Raw genomic sequence first — 18,177 nt, 5'->3', positions numbered from 1 at the left:
TGCCATACACTGGTGCCTTTTTCTTCCTTTTTTTTTCAACTACAAAATGTAATTAATTTTTTTAAATATAGTAAATACTCTACCACCTTAAGAGTTAAATGTTGCTCACATAGTAATCTGAAGAATGGAGATGGAAGATCATGTTTCCTGTTTTTCCCAGCTCTCTGATATTGCCTAGGGAATAATGGTCTCCCTGACATGAGTCAGGGAACTAAGGGAAAACTATTTTTTGTTGCATGGAATACTAATATTACATGCAGGCTAGAGATGTGTGGCGAAGTAATATTTATCTTGTTTTTGTTTGCCTTGCCAGGGGTAGAGGTAGATGGTAACATTTGAATCTAAACTTATTCTAATGGGAACTTTCTTTGGGAAGAAGAGCGTTGTCAATTTTCATGTTTTTATTATGAATTCCAGGAAATTTGAAGGGTTTTTTCTTTAAGCAGGAAAATTAGCCTGTGCTGAATTTCATGTTGGTTTTATTCTGCTATTTGTAACTGAGCTTGTTATTTTAATTGATTCCCTGTATGCTGTGCTGGACACAACTGTCTGAAATAGGCTTTATTTTTATCTGGTTATATGATGAGATTCAGGAGCAATTAGGCAAATAGAGACACCAACATTTTATAATTTAGTGAAATCTCTGAATTTTGAAACTGCTCTGTGGTTGTTTAGAAAGTCTTATTCCTCAGTCTTGCAGGCTAGTGAGATTCATCATGCAGGATTAGCTTTCCTTCTTGTGAAGTGCCTTTGAAAGCTGCTGTAAAAGCAGTAAAAAGTGTGCTGCCTGGGACACCAGTCTTAGTCTGTTCTACAGGGCAAGAGCATCCTGTAGCATATCTGCAGTTGGAGTGCACCACACCCTGGTCCTTCACTGTTCCGGTCCTTAAGGCTTTTTTCATTTCTTTTTGTGTGTATTTAACGTCCTGTTGGTTCTAAGTGATATTGCAGCAATCATCTGCAAGTTCAGTCACAGGTACAGCTGATCTTCAGGCCTCCACTGACACCACTACAATAGTTACTTGTTGATGCGATTTTGCTTCTCTAAGATCTCAAGCTCATCCCATTACCTTGTTGTCTAAAGTCTTCCTGTCCTGCTGATGCCATGAAGAGTTTTTGCCTTTTCTTTTATACCCCTATTATATCTTTTTTACAACTTCTGTATTCTTAGTGCTTTTGCCTACATTCTTGGACTTGTTTGTTCAGCTAAGAGACTAAACATTTTAGAAGCTTCGTAAGTAGAAGATAGCGTGTCCCAGACCCCAAGGTCCTCTCCAGAACACATTCTGTAAACTAAGATAGAACCATCCAGGGGAAGGTTCCTTGGGGAGGGGGGCTCACTTGAGCCTCTCATTGGGGGATCTTTGATAGATATGCTAATTAGTAAGACCTATAATGTTATACCAGATCTTTTGGGGGTGTGCATTGTGGTGTGCATTTTGGCGCATTTGACCTGGATGTGTGCACCTAAAGATCCTTAAAATAAATACCAAGGTAAAATCCCTTTTCCCCTTCTAACTGTGTTTGACTCTTGATTTTAAGACCAGGAAAAGGCATCACTGCTGCCTCATCTGTCTGTGCCCTTACCTGTGCCCTTGTTGCTGTGTAGAACACTAAACCACCAGACTAAGCTACCAAAAACCTTCAGCTGCCTGTCTGGCATCCTTTCCTGAGGCACATGACTGAAAGGTGGCCAGGTAGAAGAGACAGGAAGCAGGAACAAGAGAAATTAACTGAAATTCTGTAAGTGATCTCATCCTCCTTTGCAGGTATTCAGCTCCAAATTCATTTTAGACAACAAATATTTCTCTGAATAAGCTTTTGAAAGATGCTAACACCTTTTGGAGAGCAAGTATTCTAAAAGGCTCAGTGCTTAAGCATTATGAGCAACCCGATTCTTCTGAATGTCATTAGGCTGTAGGGCCTTGCCAGTTGTGGTTTACATGTTAGCCAACCAAATGAGGATGAAAACTTGTTCTCAGCAGTGGAGTGGAATTTGTTTTGTGGGTCAAAACAATCTACGGTTGTAGAAATGTACACGTGGCTCAAGTTTAGTGGAATTTTAATCTTGCTTGAATCCATTAGTGACAACTTCTGCGACATGGTCCAGAATCTCCTTCCTCTTTGCATGTTTGTCAGGGATATACGAAGTGTTATGTGGCAGCTGTATTGGGATAGAAATAGCTGTCAAAAAATGCAGCACCATCCACAACTTAGTCTGAAAATTGTTAGCTGAAAAGAGCAGGTCTATTTTTAGGGAGCTGCGATTGCACAAATTTTCTTTTCTATCTTCTGTGAATTGAAGTGTTGCAGCAGGTGGAGCTTAGAGGACACATCTACAGCTCTGTTTTGCCACCCACACGGCACTGAGACTCCCATGTCACCCAGTTGTGTTATACCCATCCTGTGGTGTCACACCGCAAATGAAATGGTGCGATGTGCACAGGACTTTTGTGGGACTGCCCCGTGAATATGACTAGCAAGCCAATTAGTAATTGCTATGAAGTATTAATTTTTCTGTTAAATAGTTTCAGGGAATTCTTCATAATTTGTCTTTAAACCTAGAGGAAAATCTGGAATATCCGAAGGCGAAAGTGCCGGAAGTTAACTACTGACCGTGTTTCTTTCCAGAGTACAAAGTTATCAGGACCTTTTTTCCCAGAAAGCTGGCGTGTATGAATTCAGAAGCATTTCTGCCACTGATTACATTGCTTTATAAAATGCTGATACACAGAATTAGCTGAGTGGGTATCAAAACAAGCAAGGAATGCTAAATAATTCTTAACTTTAAGGCTTCTGTAATATCCTCTCATTGTAGAGCCAGTGAGCATGACCAGGCCAGGCTGGAGTTGCACAGTGCAACGAGTGAGAGTGAATTAATAAAACCATTGCACCATGAGCCTGTGAGAGTCCAGGGTTCTGCTGCTGTGCTATAGGCATAAGGGAAATATTTTTGTAAATACCATTTCTGTCTTTGTTTAAGCTTTTTTCAAGGGAAGCAACATGCCATAGTTCACATGATACTGATTTCATGATTTTCTTCTTTCTCTTTGAGTTTGCATAAGGAATGAGATAATTATCCTTTAACTTAGCAATTAAACACAATTGTGTATGCACCTGTAGATGTTTAGTCAATGTTTGAAAGCAAGTAGAGAACCCTTTATTTGTGGGGGTCTTAATTTTTTTTTCTTTTACCTCATTATCATCTTCCCTCTGTATAAACCTTGTTTATGACACAAGGACCATTTCTGAAAGCACTAAGACTGTGAGAACCAGAGGAGGAAATAAGCATGGGATGTGTGAATCAAGATATTTTGCTTTCTGAAGACTTGTACAACCTTTTGCCTTCAGAAATAAATAGATAATTTTATAAAGTTGTGAGTGTAAAAACCAACAAATATGTTATTCTCTTTCTGAGAGTGTTTGTGTTGACTCAGGAGGAAGTCCTGGCTGGTTAGGGAGCCTTGAAAATTGATGACCCATTAGGAGACAATGTTCAAATTTTATCCAATAGAGAGGTTGCTGCAAGTAACAACTGTAATTGTACACGAATAGTAACTGTGTATGTGAATGTCTGTGTAATATCATTTGCATTTTAAATTCGTCTAGGAGCATTTTGGGGGCATCTTGTTTTCTTCCATTTTAAAAATCTGAATAGCACCTGTAATTAAGGGAGAAAACTGAGCCCTGGAAGCTAGGTAGGACTTCCATCTATTGATCTGTGTAAACCCAGCTTATGCTGTCAGGGGAGAAGCAGTCAACTGCTGAGCTGCTTTGTCACTGACATAAGCTGAGAGAGGATTTTTTTGTGTGTGTGTGTGTCTATACTGTTTATACACCAGTCTATAGACCTGCTGGCTGGCTGAATTTTAAAGAGTGCGGAGGTTTAAAGACTTGTCCCCCGAGGGATGCTCCTGCCAGTTGGGAAGCGAGCGGGGCTGCTCCGCAGAAGTTGTGCGCACGTGTCTGCCCGGGGAGGGCCGGGCGGCCCTGGGGGAGCCCTGGCCTGTCACTCGGCCGGGCAACGCTGCGAAACACACCCGTAATTTTCAGGTTGTTTAGTCAAAATATTGAGCTAATACCTTTGGTTTTTTTGTTTTTGTTTTCTTTTCCTCACGTGATAATTTATTCTGAGAGAATACAATGGGGAACATAAATGAATACATTTCCATACCCAATTCTGAGTCAGTGCTAAGCTCACCAGGCAGCAATTAAAATCCTTGGTAGTGAGGAGAAAAATCACTTCCTATAGTGTGAGAATAGGTGCAGATTTAGAAAAAGAATAAAATGCTATTTCTTTGGAACAGGAAAAAAAAGCTTTATGAGCCTGAAGGGAGAGACTATTTGGAAATGTTTAGGAAATTTCTGAGTTAGAAGTTTTGATTAGCCTGTTCTGTTTGCTCTCTTTTGTAAGAGTTTATTATTGTTACTACTATCATTGTGTGTGCTTGTTCCTGACTGCAGAAAATCAAATACTTACCTGCCCTGTTTATATTTCTCTTCTCACCTTTCTGCAGTGGGTACTCAGAGCAGGCAGGATGCTGCTTGAGCAGTTCCTTTTGAAGAGTATTATATGTACTGCTGTTGTTCATGATGGAGTTAATAACCTTTCCCAAAACACATGTGTGGCTTTCATACACTGTGCTAACAAAGTAAAAGTTCTAAAGATTTCTTGAACTCGCTTGTATGACTTAGAAATTCTAAAAACATTGACTTCCTGATTTTGTATCGCATGAAGATTTACTGATGCACATCACATACCCTTAAAATGTTGCAGCTAACATATGCATGTTGTAGTCACCAGTGTCTTTTTCCTAAACTGTTCCTCTCTTGCTGATTAACTTGTATGGGTTCTTTATATTTTACACTATCCACTGAGCCTGGCAAATGTTAGAAGGAAATAGTCATTGTAGTGTGTAGGAATTTAAATACGTAATTTCCCTTAATGGGAGTTGAGTGTCTGACATGCAGCAAACAGGGTGTTCAGGCTGGAGAGTGCCAACATCTTAGATCAACTTCTTAAACCCTCATGTGCAGCCCTGGAAATTTGTAATCAACGTGCTCTTTTCTGAAAACAAACCTTGTGACCCAGCTTGTGTATACAGAAGTACAGGTCTGTTAGGCTGCTACAAAAAGGGAATTCTGCAGCTTTGACCAACTGCACTGATGTCAACTGTCTCTTCTTGCTGAAGCATTTCACAGGGGGTTTGTTTTTCCAGTTGGGAGCAAGGAAATAAAATCTATTTTCTAGGATCTTGTAAAGTCATTGTTTAATATTTGCTGCTAAATGATCTGGTAATTCACTTCTTAATTTTTTTTAAAGAAAAACGTTGACTAGTTTGAGAGCATTTTTATATTTTAATTAACACATTTTATTTGCCACTAAACAGCTTCTTAAATAAAATTCTGCACGGAAGAGTCACATTATCCTTTCATACTTTGGTATGAATGTAGATCTGGTGGATTTTGCACACCACAGCAAGGCTTGCTTGTGAAACCCAAAGGGTTAATGATATAAATTTCTGCTTTGGACCAGTAGATGATTTCCATCATTTTCAGCATTTGACTATGGAACATGTATAGAGTTGTTATACCTCTCTGTAATTCATTCTGTTGCCAACTTCATTCCCTTTTCTCTGCCTGCATTTTAATTGAAACAACATTTGTATTTTTGAGCCAGGATCTGTCAGAAGTCCCTGTGGCTAGTCTGTGGTACAAGTAGCAGCAGACGTGGCTTACCCATATGGTGTGGTGCTTCTTGTAAAATCCATATGGCCTTGTTGAAGGGAATCCCAGCGGGGATGTGAAGGGTGTTAATACCCTTCAGGCCAGGCCTTTCCCTCCTGGGGTTTCTATGGCATTGTCTTTGCAATCTGCCGAAGTACAAACTTAATTCTTTTTTAATAATCAATTATTTCAGTCCAGGAACGTGTGCTGTATTTTTTTGTAATCATATATTCCTTGAACTTATTATTTGTTACGAGTATTTTTGGCCATTTTTTTAAAAAGCAAGCCTTTCAAAAGCCTTTTCAAAAAACTCTAACTTCATTTCTTTTGCTTGTATTTTCAGGAAGTGCTGAACAGCGTCCCAAAGTTCTGCTTTCCTTTTGACGTTGAAAGGTATGTGCTACAGTTATCATTTATTTAAAAATATTTCATAGAAAATTATTTTTAGCATAATTACAAGCAAGGATTCAAAGAAAAAGCAAATGTAACGTACTCCCTAAAATTGCACCTGCAGATGAGAAAACATGCCCTTTGTTCAAGTAAGTATGAAGTCACTAATAGGAAACTACCCCAGCAAAATGCAGTCCTTACAGAATTTTAGGAATATCTCTGTCAAGGTAGAGCTACATTGCAGGTCCCAGTTTTGTCCATTGTAATTGTGAACACCATCTGTGTAAGTATAAGGATATAACACAGTTTCCTTCAAGCAGCAAGCTTCATAAAAAATGTTACGGTGCACCAGGATATAAAAACTCACCGAGCAGTACAGAAAATGTGTTGTTTGAGTTCAAAGAAATTAAGACTTTAATTACATGGAAGTAGCTGAATATGCAATTGATTTTTCTCAGAGAAGAATCAAGACCATTATTTATAATTAATTAGTCCTTACCTTTCTGGTATCAGTTATAGTCTGGCTTCCATGTAATGCTGCCAGTCATTTAAATTGTTCATATAAAATTTTTTTTATTAATGAAAATATTTATTTGGGCTTGTCAAAATGATTAATGGTAATTAATTTAATAGATTGAACTCACTCGGTTTGGAAAACCCGTACTGTCCGAATTGGCAAAGATTGAATTAGAAGCTCGATTTGCATAATTAATGAAAGATACACCCAGGTAGTGTGCAAGCTGAGCCAATTTCAGAACAACATGGCCCTCGGTTGTAGATGGAGACTTGGAGATGAGAAGCATCCATCAGATGTAAGAAGCTGCTCCCAGTGGAGGAAAAGCTGGTGTGTGTAGAGAGGAAAGAAGAGTCTCTGCAGCAAAACACATTGGCAAAATAAAGATCTTTATAAACACAACTTCCCTGAAGTCAGCTAGGCTTGTTTAGTCTTTTATAGATAAATTTAATTAAGTTGTTTGGGTTTTGAGCTGGTTAAGCTCACTGTCCTTTAAGCTGTTCTAATGACTTAACTAATACGGTTGTCAGTGTTGGCTTTAAAGCATTGAAGTCTTTAATGTGCTTAAGATATGTACAGAATTCTGTTTAAAATTGGTAATGAAGATGAATAATGGAAATAAAATTTGAGGATAACAGAAAAAGGTGAGGTTCTGTTGCTGCCATCCAGTGGCAAGAAGATAATCAGTGGCAGCAAATAAGTATTTTTAAATAACATGTCTTACCTTAACTATTTCTCTTGAACCATTCAGAAGGCACTTAGCTGCCTGTATGAGGAGGATGAACTTAGTAAAATGTGGGAATACATGAATTTTTAGCATAGCTAAGTATGTATTTTAGCTGATTATTTGAAGGGATAAAAAACAAAGAAAAAAGGGACGAAAAGGAAAAAGTTAAGGGATGTTTGTTGTTTGTTTGTTAATACCTCCTGTGCCCCCTCACCAGATATGGTTTTTGACTGCTGGCCTCATGCTTGACTTTAAAGCAGTGTTCTCAAAGGTGCAAAATTTCTACGAATTTCATCAGACTTGTGAGCTGGACAGAAGGAGTGGAGGTTCCTGGAAGCTGGGATGCTGCTGAGGGGAATAAGGCCGATCAGTGTGGCCTGCAGACTGCTCAGGCACTGCTGTGGTGTCTTTAGAACGGGTGCTGCACTCGCAGCTTCCTGCCTAGCCGAATTCCTGGGAGCCGAGTTCTGGGGCATTTGAGGAAGAACCAAAGGCAACATGGGATCATGGGAGTGTAACAGAGCACAGACAAGGAGGGGCAGAGCTATTGTGGAGGAAAGGACAGAAATGCTGGAAGCTCTTTCAGGAGAGTGGGGACTGTTACAGGCAAGTTATTTGTGTGAACGACTTACTGGCTGCATGATGCATTTGCCATTTACTACTCAGCTCAAGTGTTTTCTTTAACGTGGGCGCACCAATTTTTTTAAACAAAACCAGCTGTCTTCTGCTTTCCCAGTTTAATTATTTTTGTTTTGAAATTTGAAGTGATAAAGAAAAGGATTGAGAAAAACATTGTGGAAATTCTTTTACAGGGCTTTTTTCCATTGGACATTAAAGATGTGACAATCATTTTAGTATTTGTCTGGCCATATATGTGATTTTCACTTCTCTGATGAATGTATGTATGTATGTATATATAGTTTTCCTCTTGTATATAGGATCATGATAGAGGGCACACCAAGTATTTTACAGGTAATTTCAATGGCTATTTCTGTACAGAAACATTTGAACTGAAATAGAAAATATATATTTCATTTATTGAGCATATTGTACTGCAGAGAGCATAGCTTCTCAACCTGTAATATATGTATATTTATATGCATATGTGTAATATATGTATATTTATGTATGTATATAAGCTACTTCAAGCATTATCTGAGCCTATTAAGAGCTAGAAATTACTGTGGCAGAAGTGATAACTGCCACTGATTCTGCTGATCAAGATATTTAAAAAATCTGACTCTGTTCCATAGATTGCTTCTGGATTTCTACTACACAGCAGAGTTATAGGGAATGGAGTGTTAATTCTGTTATCTAGCTAAGTAAAACTTAAATAGGAAATCTATGTTCTTCAAATTATGGAGAGGGGAAAGCTGAAGCATAGTAGTAAGATCATCATCATCCATTTTCTTTCAACTCACCTATATTAATTACTTAAGGAATTGAAAAAGGAAATAAATGAGAATATGTATTTGATTTTCTTTTATTCACTGTACTGCAATGATCATAGATCCAGATTTAGTTCTCACTGTCGGATGCTGCTTGCATCATCTCACCAGGCATACTTTCTGCAGATGTTATAAGTAACTGTACACTACTCACTCTAATTATCAAAAGTACATAGTGGGAATGGTAATTAAAAATCTAGAATTAACTCCCATTAAATTAAAACTGAAAGTCAAGCCAAAAGAGGCACAATGGTGTAAAAAAAAAATTCTTTCACCATGACTTAAACTTTGAGTTTTATATAAAATTTTTTATTGAAAACAAATGCATAATTTCATTACTTCTAGTTAAGGCTTACGTTTTATTTTGAAGGGATTAAGAAATGAATTACGTCATAGAAGTTCTTGAGCATTTCCTCCGAGTACCTATGTCTCTTTTTGTGAATAAATTATTTTATGTTTAATAAATGATGCAATTGTATAACATTCTAACAGTTTGTATGTGTGTATTTACGAATAAGGAACTTTTTCTCTGGTACTCAGTTTGTTTCTTTTCACATGGTCTAGGAGGATTTAACATTTGAGGACAGAGATTTTAATTTCCTTTTAATGTTTGCTAAAGTCGTGATAATGCTTCGGACAAAACCACTTTGTTCTCTCTTGTTCCTTAAATTCTCTGTGCAAATTCTGCATGGTTTGCTTCACTTTTCTTTCTCAAGCAGTATTTTGTACTTTCCCTCTCAATCAGGTGTAACTTTGCAGAGTCCATACCTCGATCTCCACATCCATCAGTTATGTAGTTGGGTGATGACTAGTGAGGGTAGGACTTCTCTTGTTCCTTTTAGAGCCATTTCAGGTTCAGTCTGAAGTTGTGCTACGTCACTGCTTGACCCCTCATTTTTATCTGTGCTTTGAGTCTCTGCCATTTCTCTCCACCATAAGTACTTCCTCTCATTCCTCAGTCTTTTCCCTTTCAGGATGCATTTCTCCTGCTGAATGTGAAGCATGCAAGCCTCTTTTAGATAAGGCATTTTGGGAACTGCCTGTAGGATCAGCATGGAGAGAGTGATGTGTACCTCATTAATTCCCCCATGGTGCTCACCCAGTCGCAGCAAGTGTTAGATTTTGGAAAATAATCAGTGGTGCTTCTACAGTAGAGGATTTCTCTTTAGCAGCAGAATGTCACTTGAGTATGGGAATAAATGTGCAGGTTATTTAACTCATATTAGGGTCACTGAGTAATGATAGCAGGATTGACATCACTGTCGCTCTCCCGTTCCTGGCTAATGCTCTTTTTGTTGATATTTGTGGTAAAAGTCTGTGCAGAAACACAATTATGATCAAGACAAGTGCAAAACAGTGGCTTTGCTGATCTTGTGAAAGGCACTTATAAGATACCTTACACAAAAATTTTGCCTTCAGAGGAAATAGTTGAGAATGAAAAGTGAATAATCAAGAAAGTCTTTCAAGCTGTATGGGTGAAGATAAATAAACCTGTACCCTTTCCTGTACCCTTCAGGCACCGTAGGCAGTTTTTGAGGTGAGTTGTGAACTCAGAAATGTAGCAGCAGTTACACACAATTGAGTTCTTTGCATCTTGTGTCTCACTGCATTATGGCACATGTTTGTGTAATAGTGAGTGTATGTGTGAGAGACGAGTGTAAGGACAGGCTGCAGTGTGCACTGTGAAGAGTGTAACTATTGATTTCAAACAGACAGGGGTTGTTTGGTTTCTGTGTGTGTGCAGAAGTGGACCCGTCTGGGAGGAAACCTGGGAACGCCACGGGAGCCGCTGTGTGCTCCCATAGACCTCTGGCCAGGTGTGATGGTCAGGGCCCTGAGACAGAGCTTCTAGACAGGCTTCTGTTGCAACTTAAATACTCCCAGTGAGACTCTTTACTAAGTAGTTGTGGTTTCTTTTAATGCTTCTGTTGTTTTGAAAACATAACCCCATTAATAAGCTAACTGTGCTTTTTATTTGTGGGAATTTTCGTGGTGGTGGCATTCTCCATTTTCATATCTTCTGCAGTTTTTCTCATGTTCCTTTTTTTTTTACTGAATTGTAAAGGGTTGGGTTTTTTGGGAGGCAGAGCTTGTATCAGATAGTTTGGTTGGAACAGAGGAGCTCTCCACACAGGGAGCCTAAGCTGTGGACTTGTGGGTGCTGGAGTGGGCCTGGAAGTGAAGAAAATCGTTCCTGAAGCTTAGATTTGGGGATGGCAATTAGCTGCAGGACACTGCCCAACCTAGTGCTACTGTCTCCTCAGTCTCTCCATCAGCTTGTACTACTATCTTAACATCTGGTTTTCAAATTCCTGCTTGAAACACTTTCTATTCTATTCTACTGAGAAATTAGGGTGACTGGCTGATGGGGTTTGCTTTTTCAACAGTTTGGGAGTTGTAATACATGTGAAATTTTCAGGTTTAGGTAGCAGCCACCAAAGCTTCAGTCAGAACTGTGTATATTAGTTATGGTGTACATGACATTTTTAAGTAACAATACCAGTAACTTTATGACTTATTTTTAAAAGAAAACAGAAATATCTATTCCCATGTATAAGGTCTTAAGCTTTTTGAACCTCTTCAAAAATTTCTAAAATTTGAAGAGAAAATAATTTCAAACATCTGCTCTATCCTAAACAAAATAATTTGGAAGAAGAGAAATTTTTAAGGAGAGCAAGGGATAAATTTAATGATTAGCTATACTGTTTTTTGTTTGAAGGAGAGATTCAGTTCCTGCCTTAATCAGCTCTCTTAAGTCTCTCTTAAAATGAGGCCTGAGCAATGGCTGTAGTGTTAACAAAAATCTTTAAAATGATTCTTTACCTGCTCCATGGGTACTAAAGAGCCTTTTCTGCATTGTGTAGGTACATAGAAAATTTTAAAACCTATTTTTATTTCTATAGTGAACTGTAATAACCTTGAAAGAGCCCATTGTAGTCTGCGGGGTTAATAAGTATTTACACACATTCTTCATTATTAGTGATTTATTATTGTTGAACTAACATTAAAAGTAAGCATGCAGGGCAAGAGTTGAAAGTAAGTCAGAAGCAAGGCAGAGGAATGAGCGAGGCAATGTCAGCACTGGTTGGGAACGATTTGTGCCTGTTCTCACCTGAAGTGAGCAGATCATGCTCTCTTCAAACAGCTGACTAGACCAGCATTCTGCAGAAAGGTTTTGCAGCTGGGCTACTTTATCTTGTGCTCCAGCAAAAAGTCCAGATAACATTTTGTTGGGGGAATTCTGGTATGTAATAATTTCATTATATCTGTGGTGATTTTCATGCTCAGAAAAACCTGAGAGGCATCAATGCTGTGGTCCAGTAGCAGGGCCAGGAGCTGCTGCCTGTTTCTGGAGGGGAGACTTGATTTCGGAACAACCTGAATGTGCTGCAGTGAAACAGAGAGGCACAAACCCCAGGTGGCCAGTGTTTGTCTGCATGATGGAACATGCTATATATGTGTTAAAACTCTAGTGCTAGCACTTCTGGGATGTTTTATGTGTCTGATTTATACATTGTGGTCATCTATCAGTAGAAATCCCCAGTTATCATTTGTTTTTCTCTGTAAGGCTTACACACAGTCAGTTTTAATTCTGCTGAAGAGGAATAGAAGAACAGGCATCCTTGCTGCCCGCACATCTTAAATGGAGCTCTCAAATTAGAAATCCAGAATTTATTCAGTATTTTGAACTGAACAGAATACATAGTCCAGATGGTTGGTCACTGGCTTCTGTTAGCTGTTCTTTTGAAGCAAACGGGACCAAATGCAAACTTTTGGGTTCTTGTGGAAATTCAGTTGTAGCCTTGGAGTAGTTCTCATATTAAAAATCTGGGACTTGCTGCTCACATCTCTTTCCAAACTGTGTGGGAAGCAGTATTCAAGCCGGACTACTTTTACACTGACTGTCAAAACATGGAGTTGCCTCTCTTAAAGAAGCAAAGGGAAGATAGCGATTTGGAGGTGGTGAGATGGCACTGGAAATGCTTCCCACTGAACTCATAACTCAGCTGGGCTATTTTTAATAGAAAATACCATAATTTAAATTTCATTTTTAAAGTGACCCTGTGTACAGACATTTTGCCTGACATACATGTACACAGTACATTAAAAATAATTTGTGTTAAAATGGTGGCGCACAGAGACTCCAGCCTAACCCTGCCAGGTGTTTTGTGGTGTAAGGAGAAGCCAGGCATGGCTGCTGGAAGCTCCAAGCCTCAGAGTGGGACGTGGCTGAGCAGAGAGCGGGTGGGAGCAGGAGGCAGCTGAGGTCACTACACGGAGCATTTCCAGTGCTCCCGACCGAGCAGCTGCTGCTGAGTTTGTGTGTGAGCCCCCGGCCCCAGGGTGCGCAGGGGTGATGAAGCCACAGCACACATTTCATGGCAATCTGCTCCCTGTAGTAAGGAGCAAAGTGCAGGGAAGTGAAAGAGCAAATTGCACGGTTGGCAGGGGAGCAGTAAGGCCTGGTTATTGATGGCTCTGTGGTGCCAGGCGCACTGTGCACCATCCCAGCTACGCAGAACCCGAGCAAGGAGGGACTGAGCAGAAGCCACTGGGTGTTTGCAGTGTTTAAAGAGAGCATTTGATTGTTCCAGGCTGTTAAAGGCAACCGAGGAAAGTGCTTGTTTTAATGATTTGAGTTTAATCACCTAACAAAAAAAAGTCCATTAATTATCATGGGTGGTTATATTGGACTAAGTGCATCTTCTATGCTGTATGCTCAGCACAGTCTTTTGTTTCAGCCTAGTCACTTATGTTCATGAGGAACTGAACCAAACTGAAAGGAGTCAGAGGCTCTACAGGCTCGGTAGTGGTACTACTTAGCTAATCTCTAAACCTTTGTCATGCATGTGTTAAGCTGTATAAAACCCCTGTGTCCTATGTGGCTTCTCCTGCCCTTTGATCAACTGCTACTTTCTTTTTACCTAGGGGGGAAATTTTCTATACGTTATTTTTGCTGGAGATTTAGAAAAACCCAAACAAACCAACAAAAACCAACAAAAACCACAGCAACCCCCTCTGCCCCGTATTCCAAGGGATAAAGTGAAAAAAAAAATTTGTGCTCTGATTTGTAGATTGAGGTCTGTGATGATTTTCAGCTTCTCTGGGAACTAATTTTCAGTTTGGTCATCTAAGATTGAGCCACAAATGACACATGTTAATCACTACTAGCAGGTTCTTAGGTATTCTGCTGTAGAAGGTCGTGTAAGAGTAGGAAAAGAACAGCAGACAACAGAATTGTATTGGGGATTATAGTGAGGATTGAGCATGAAAACACTTGAGACCAATGACTTAAATGCTCATGTTTTATGTGATATAGTGGTTTTATTCTCTGCATCTGGTTTTTCAGGGTGTCCCAAAACCAAGTAGGACAGCATTTCACCTTTGTGCTCACCGACATTGAAAGTAAGCAAAGGTTTGGATTCTGCCGTTTGACGTCGGGAGGCAAGGTCTGCCTCTGTATTCTAAGGTAAGTTGGTACAAGAAAAATTGAGTGAATGAGTGAATATAAAAAATAGAATAAAATGATCTTTTAGAAATTCTCTGCCAATGTGTTTAACTTTGCTATCAGGGTATTGCTTTGCTACAGCCATGTTACCATTGCTTTCACATAAAAAGTGCCCCCAAGCCCCGTAAGATGGTATTCATGTGTGAAGCTAAACATTTTATTTAAATAATGTGAAATCTCTGCTTAAAAGCAGAGAACAATACATTGCAGCCTTAGAGGCTTGGACAGTTATGTGGATATTTTTACTTTCTAATCAGATCTTTGACAAGCATTCTGTCAATTCAAAAATAAAGTGCATTATTCTGTATTCCTGTCCTTGGAAAGGAGATTTTTGGGTGTCTCTTCCAAGTTGTTTGCCCAGACTATATCTAGTATAAGAAACACCAGATCCAGAGAATTGACAAGGTAATAGCATGCTGTTGTGTTGCAGAAGAGATACTGATGTTGGGGAGAGTGACCCCAATGAAATACTTTGTTTCTCCCTCTCCTTTTTCGTTCTTCTCTCTTAAGACAATTGTTTTGGTAACAAAAACCCCCAATTGTTTAGCTGTCCTAAAACCATTTTAATTAAATTAAAGTCAGAGTGATCTCATGAAAAGACAAATTTGCAACTTTAATTAAGAGCCTAGCAGCCTGCAAGCTCCATAGAGGAAATGGGAATATCCAGTTCAGCAGCACATAGGAGGATCAAAATTGAAGTAAAATTGCTTTTAAAGTGAGAATCTCCAAACACAAAAGAGGAGAAGCCAAATGCATTGGCATCAAAGGGGAAACAGAGAATTTTGGAGAGTAGAGTAGGGAGTTTATGGAGAAAAGCAGGTGTTCAGGTATTTGGATAACATGTAGTAGTTATCAGGTAGTAATGGAGGGTGTCATTAGGATAGACCATGTGAGTTAGGGAGAAAAACCTAACATCAGCTTATAAAAGAATTATCAGTAAATGAACACTGAGGGGAAAAAAAGGACCAGCCAATATAGAGACTTGTAGAGTAGTTCTTAAAATTATTGGAAGGAGCATGTCAAGGTTGTAATGAACATTTAAACAGATGCCGAACTAATGTTAAGTCACTACACTGGATGTTTTTTGGCAAGTAATTTAAAAAGAAGTGTTTGCTATAAATATGGCAAAGAAAAGAAAAAAAATGCCACTATAGAATGAAAGTAGCAAAAGGGAAATATTTTATTCTGGAAATTAATTTGCTTTCTGTGATCTTGGAAATATGTCTTTAGTAATACTTCAGAAGGATGTAAGTCTTAGGCTTTTGGAATGTATAATACTTAACCCCTTTTCTCTCTGATACCTTTTTTTTATATAACTTGTTAAAGCCCAGAGTGAGGATTAGCTCTTTTCTCTGAGTTGATCTTTTCTTCCCTCATCAGGCTAGAAACACTTTTTTTTGCATTGCTTGTGTGGCTGTAACAACATTTAATCAGTTATGCACACTCAAGTACATTTAAATACTGTATGGAGTGCTGCAAAACAAAGGACGTAAATTCTCAGCTGGTGTAAACTGGATATTTCTTTTAACATTTCCCCATGGACGTGCACCAGCTAAAGATTAGTCAATGGTCTGTTACTTCGTAGAAATAAGTAGGAAAATGAAAAGTAGCAAGCTATAATTTTTCACTGAACCGTATCCAAAGCATTGCCTTTATTGCTTTTATTGTGACAATTTCAAATTTACAGTGCATAGCTGAATGCATAACAGCACTAGCTTCACAGCATTGTACTTGTAGCTGGGTAGTCTGCTTATCTCCAGAGTGTGTGTGTGTGTGTGTGTGTGTTGTGTTTAGCTCAGATGGAGGGAATGCATCACTATTTCCATCTGATATGTTCTAGTAGCCACTCTGGTTTTTGCTCTGAATCCCAAGATTCATTAGAAGTGACCAAGTGAAAGAAGACTCACTAAGCAGATTTTTTTTGACATTTTATCTGTCTCTCCCTTGCACATGCTCGTTGTTTTTAAATTAACCAAAAAAACCCCCCAAAAACAAATGAATGCTGTCTTTATATATAAAGAGTGTGTATGCATGTTCAAACTCGCTTTTGTCCATATATCAAAACAACATAAAATGGTATTTGCTGTGTGTATATACACATGATGGCTGATGTATGGGCAATTCAAACTTCATCACAGGTGTGTGCACAATAGCCATGGACTTTTATCTAAGCACACAGGTGCAGGTGTACAGAAATGCCACGTCAAACTGCCTTCTCCATGTGCACATGGATATATCCCCTCGGACAAGAGGAATATAATAAGATTACTGACTGAGCTTGTAGAAAGACAATTAGAGATACTCAAATACAGAAAAATTAATTGAATTGTTGTAAAGAACTGAAATGTAACCAAAAATCTCTAAAGAGGAGCAGGAACAAGCCAGTCAAAGTGATTGGAAGGAAGTAACTGTAGAAATTTAGGCAGGCTGATGAGTGGGAACAGGACACAGCTTTTCCCTTGGGCGTGTCTTTTGTGGACAGTAGCAAGCCATGTGTTAACCTGTGCCAGGGCTTCTGAAGAGATGGAATTTCAATTGTTGAATGGGATTTTTAACTGAAAGCTGAAGTACATGCTGCTTGTTCTCAGGTTTTACAACAGCAAGTCAAAGCTGCATGTAAGATTAAAGTCTTGTGGTTTATGGGACTTTGCTCTATAATTCATTCTCAATCTGAAACACTAATTAAAGGAAATTATCTCTGAATTTCCAGCCACATGGTCCTGCTTTAAACTGGATAGTTTGAAACAGAAAATATTCTTGTACATACAAAATTCTTCTGTAAGTTTTATGGAGTTTTTTTGTGTTTTATATACATGTGTATATGAATTTTGTAAATAAAATTTTCTCTCAAATCAGAATGTATTGTTCAAATACTCTCTGTTTATAAAGTGAAATAAAATTTTCCCAAGGTAGCTTTCTCAGGCATTTTTGTTTGAAGAACTTAATTGTGATATTGTGTTGTCTAGAATGAATGTGCAGAGCTTGACTGCAGTTGCCAAATTCAAATTGTTAAACCATAGTAAGATGAGAAAATAACTCTTGGCTTATTCTCCAGAAATGCTGTGCGATTCCTTTGCAAGTTTTATTTAATTTAGTTCTTTTCTTTATGCTGCATGGATGCTTTGTGAAGCTCTTGGTGTGACTCCTGCTGTGTCATCTCCTCCCTCTCAGTAAACTGTTGAGCTAATGCAGCCCTGCAAGACAAGGGATACACAATAGGCATATTGTAAAATACCTTGTTGAGTTAATATCCTACACTGGATCTTTTCTCCTAGTTTACCTTTCCTACTTTTTGGTAATAGTTTTGCTAGTTGAGGTTTGAAGGGGCACAGTAGAAACAATGTCCGCTTTTGAATAATAGGAGACTTAATTCTTCTGGGTTTTGTTTTTAAGTATCACTGCTGCTTGCAGTAGAAATAATACTTTCTGGGCTTACATGAAATTGGTTTTGAATTACCTGAATGGTTTCAGTACAAAGTGCAAATAATTTGTTAAAAATCCTGAAACTGTTGATGGACTCTGAGGTTGACCTTAGGTATGCAGAGGAACACAAAATGCATCATTAAAATGCTCAGTCTTAGATTTCATTAATTTTATGACTGTAAAATTGTCACCTATGTTTCCAAATGAAATGCTCTAATAAGGAAGACAGGTTTATGTGGTAAGGCTTTGTAGTTCTTCAGTTCAGCCACACTTGAAGCTTTTTCACTCTTCCTTTAGGCAAATCCCTTAGAAGCAGAATGTTTCAATTTTACACATTTTGTGTCAATTTTCCAGACAGAAAAGTAGCCCCTAGACATTAGACATTTAGCTACGGAAAGGCAGTTTCCTTAGTTTTATTTGATTACTAGAAGTTAGATTC

The 18,177-nt window shown here is 38.5% G+C and overlaps 1 protein-coding gene across 3 annotated transcripts in view; it reads left to right on the top strand.

Moving 5' to 3' along the window:
- Positions 1-18,177, top strand: part of DENND1B (DENN domain containing 1B) — a 170,522-nt gene that overhangs the window by 66,714 nt on the left and 85,631 nt on the right. For all 3 annotated transcript variants that reach the window (XM_017729713.1, XM_017729712.1, XM_017729711.1), the window contains exons 4-5: positions 6,071-6,120; positions 14,157-14,276. In XM_017729713.1, the coding sequence (XP_017585202.1) occupies positions 6,071-6,120; positions 14,157-14,276 (170 nt within the window). The remainder of the gene's footprint in view (positions 1-6,070; positions 6,121-14,156; positions 14,277-18,177) is intronic.

The sequence above is a fragment of the Corvus brachyrhynchos genome, unplaced genomic scaffold (genome assembly GCF_000691975.1).
Source record: "Corvus brachyrhynchos isolate BGI_N302 unplaced genomic scaffold, ASM69197v1 scaffold101, whole genome shotgun sequence".
Classification (NCBI taxonomy): Eukaryota; Metazoa; Chordata; class Aves; order Passeriformes; family Corvidae; genus Corvus; species Corvus brachyrhynchos.
Note: the sequence above shows the minus strand (reverse complement) of the source record. Positions and strands in the feature narration are given on the sequence as shown.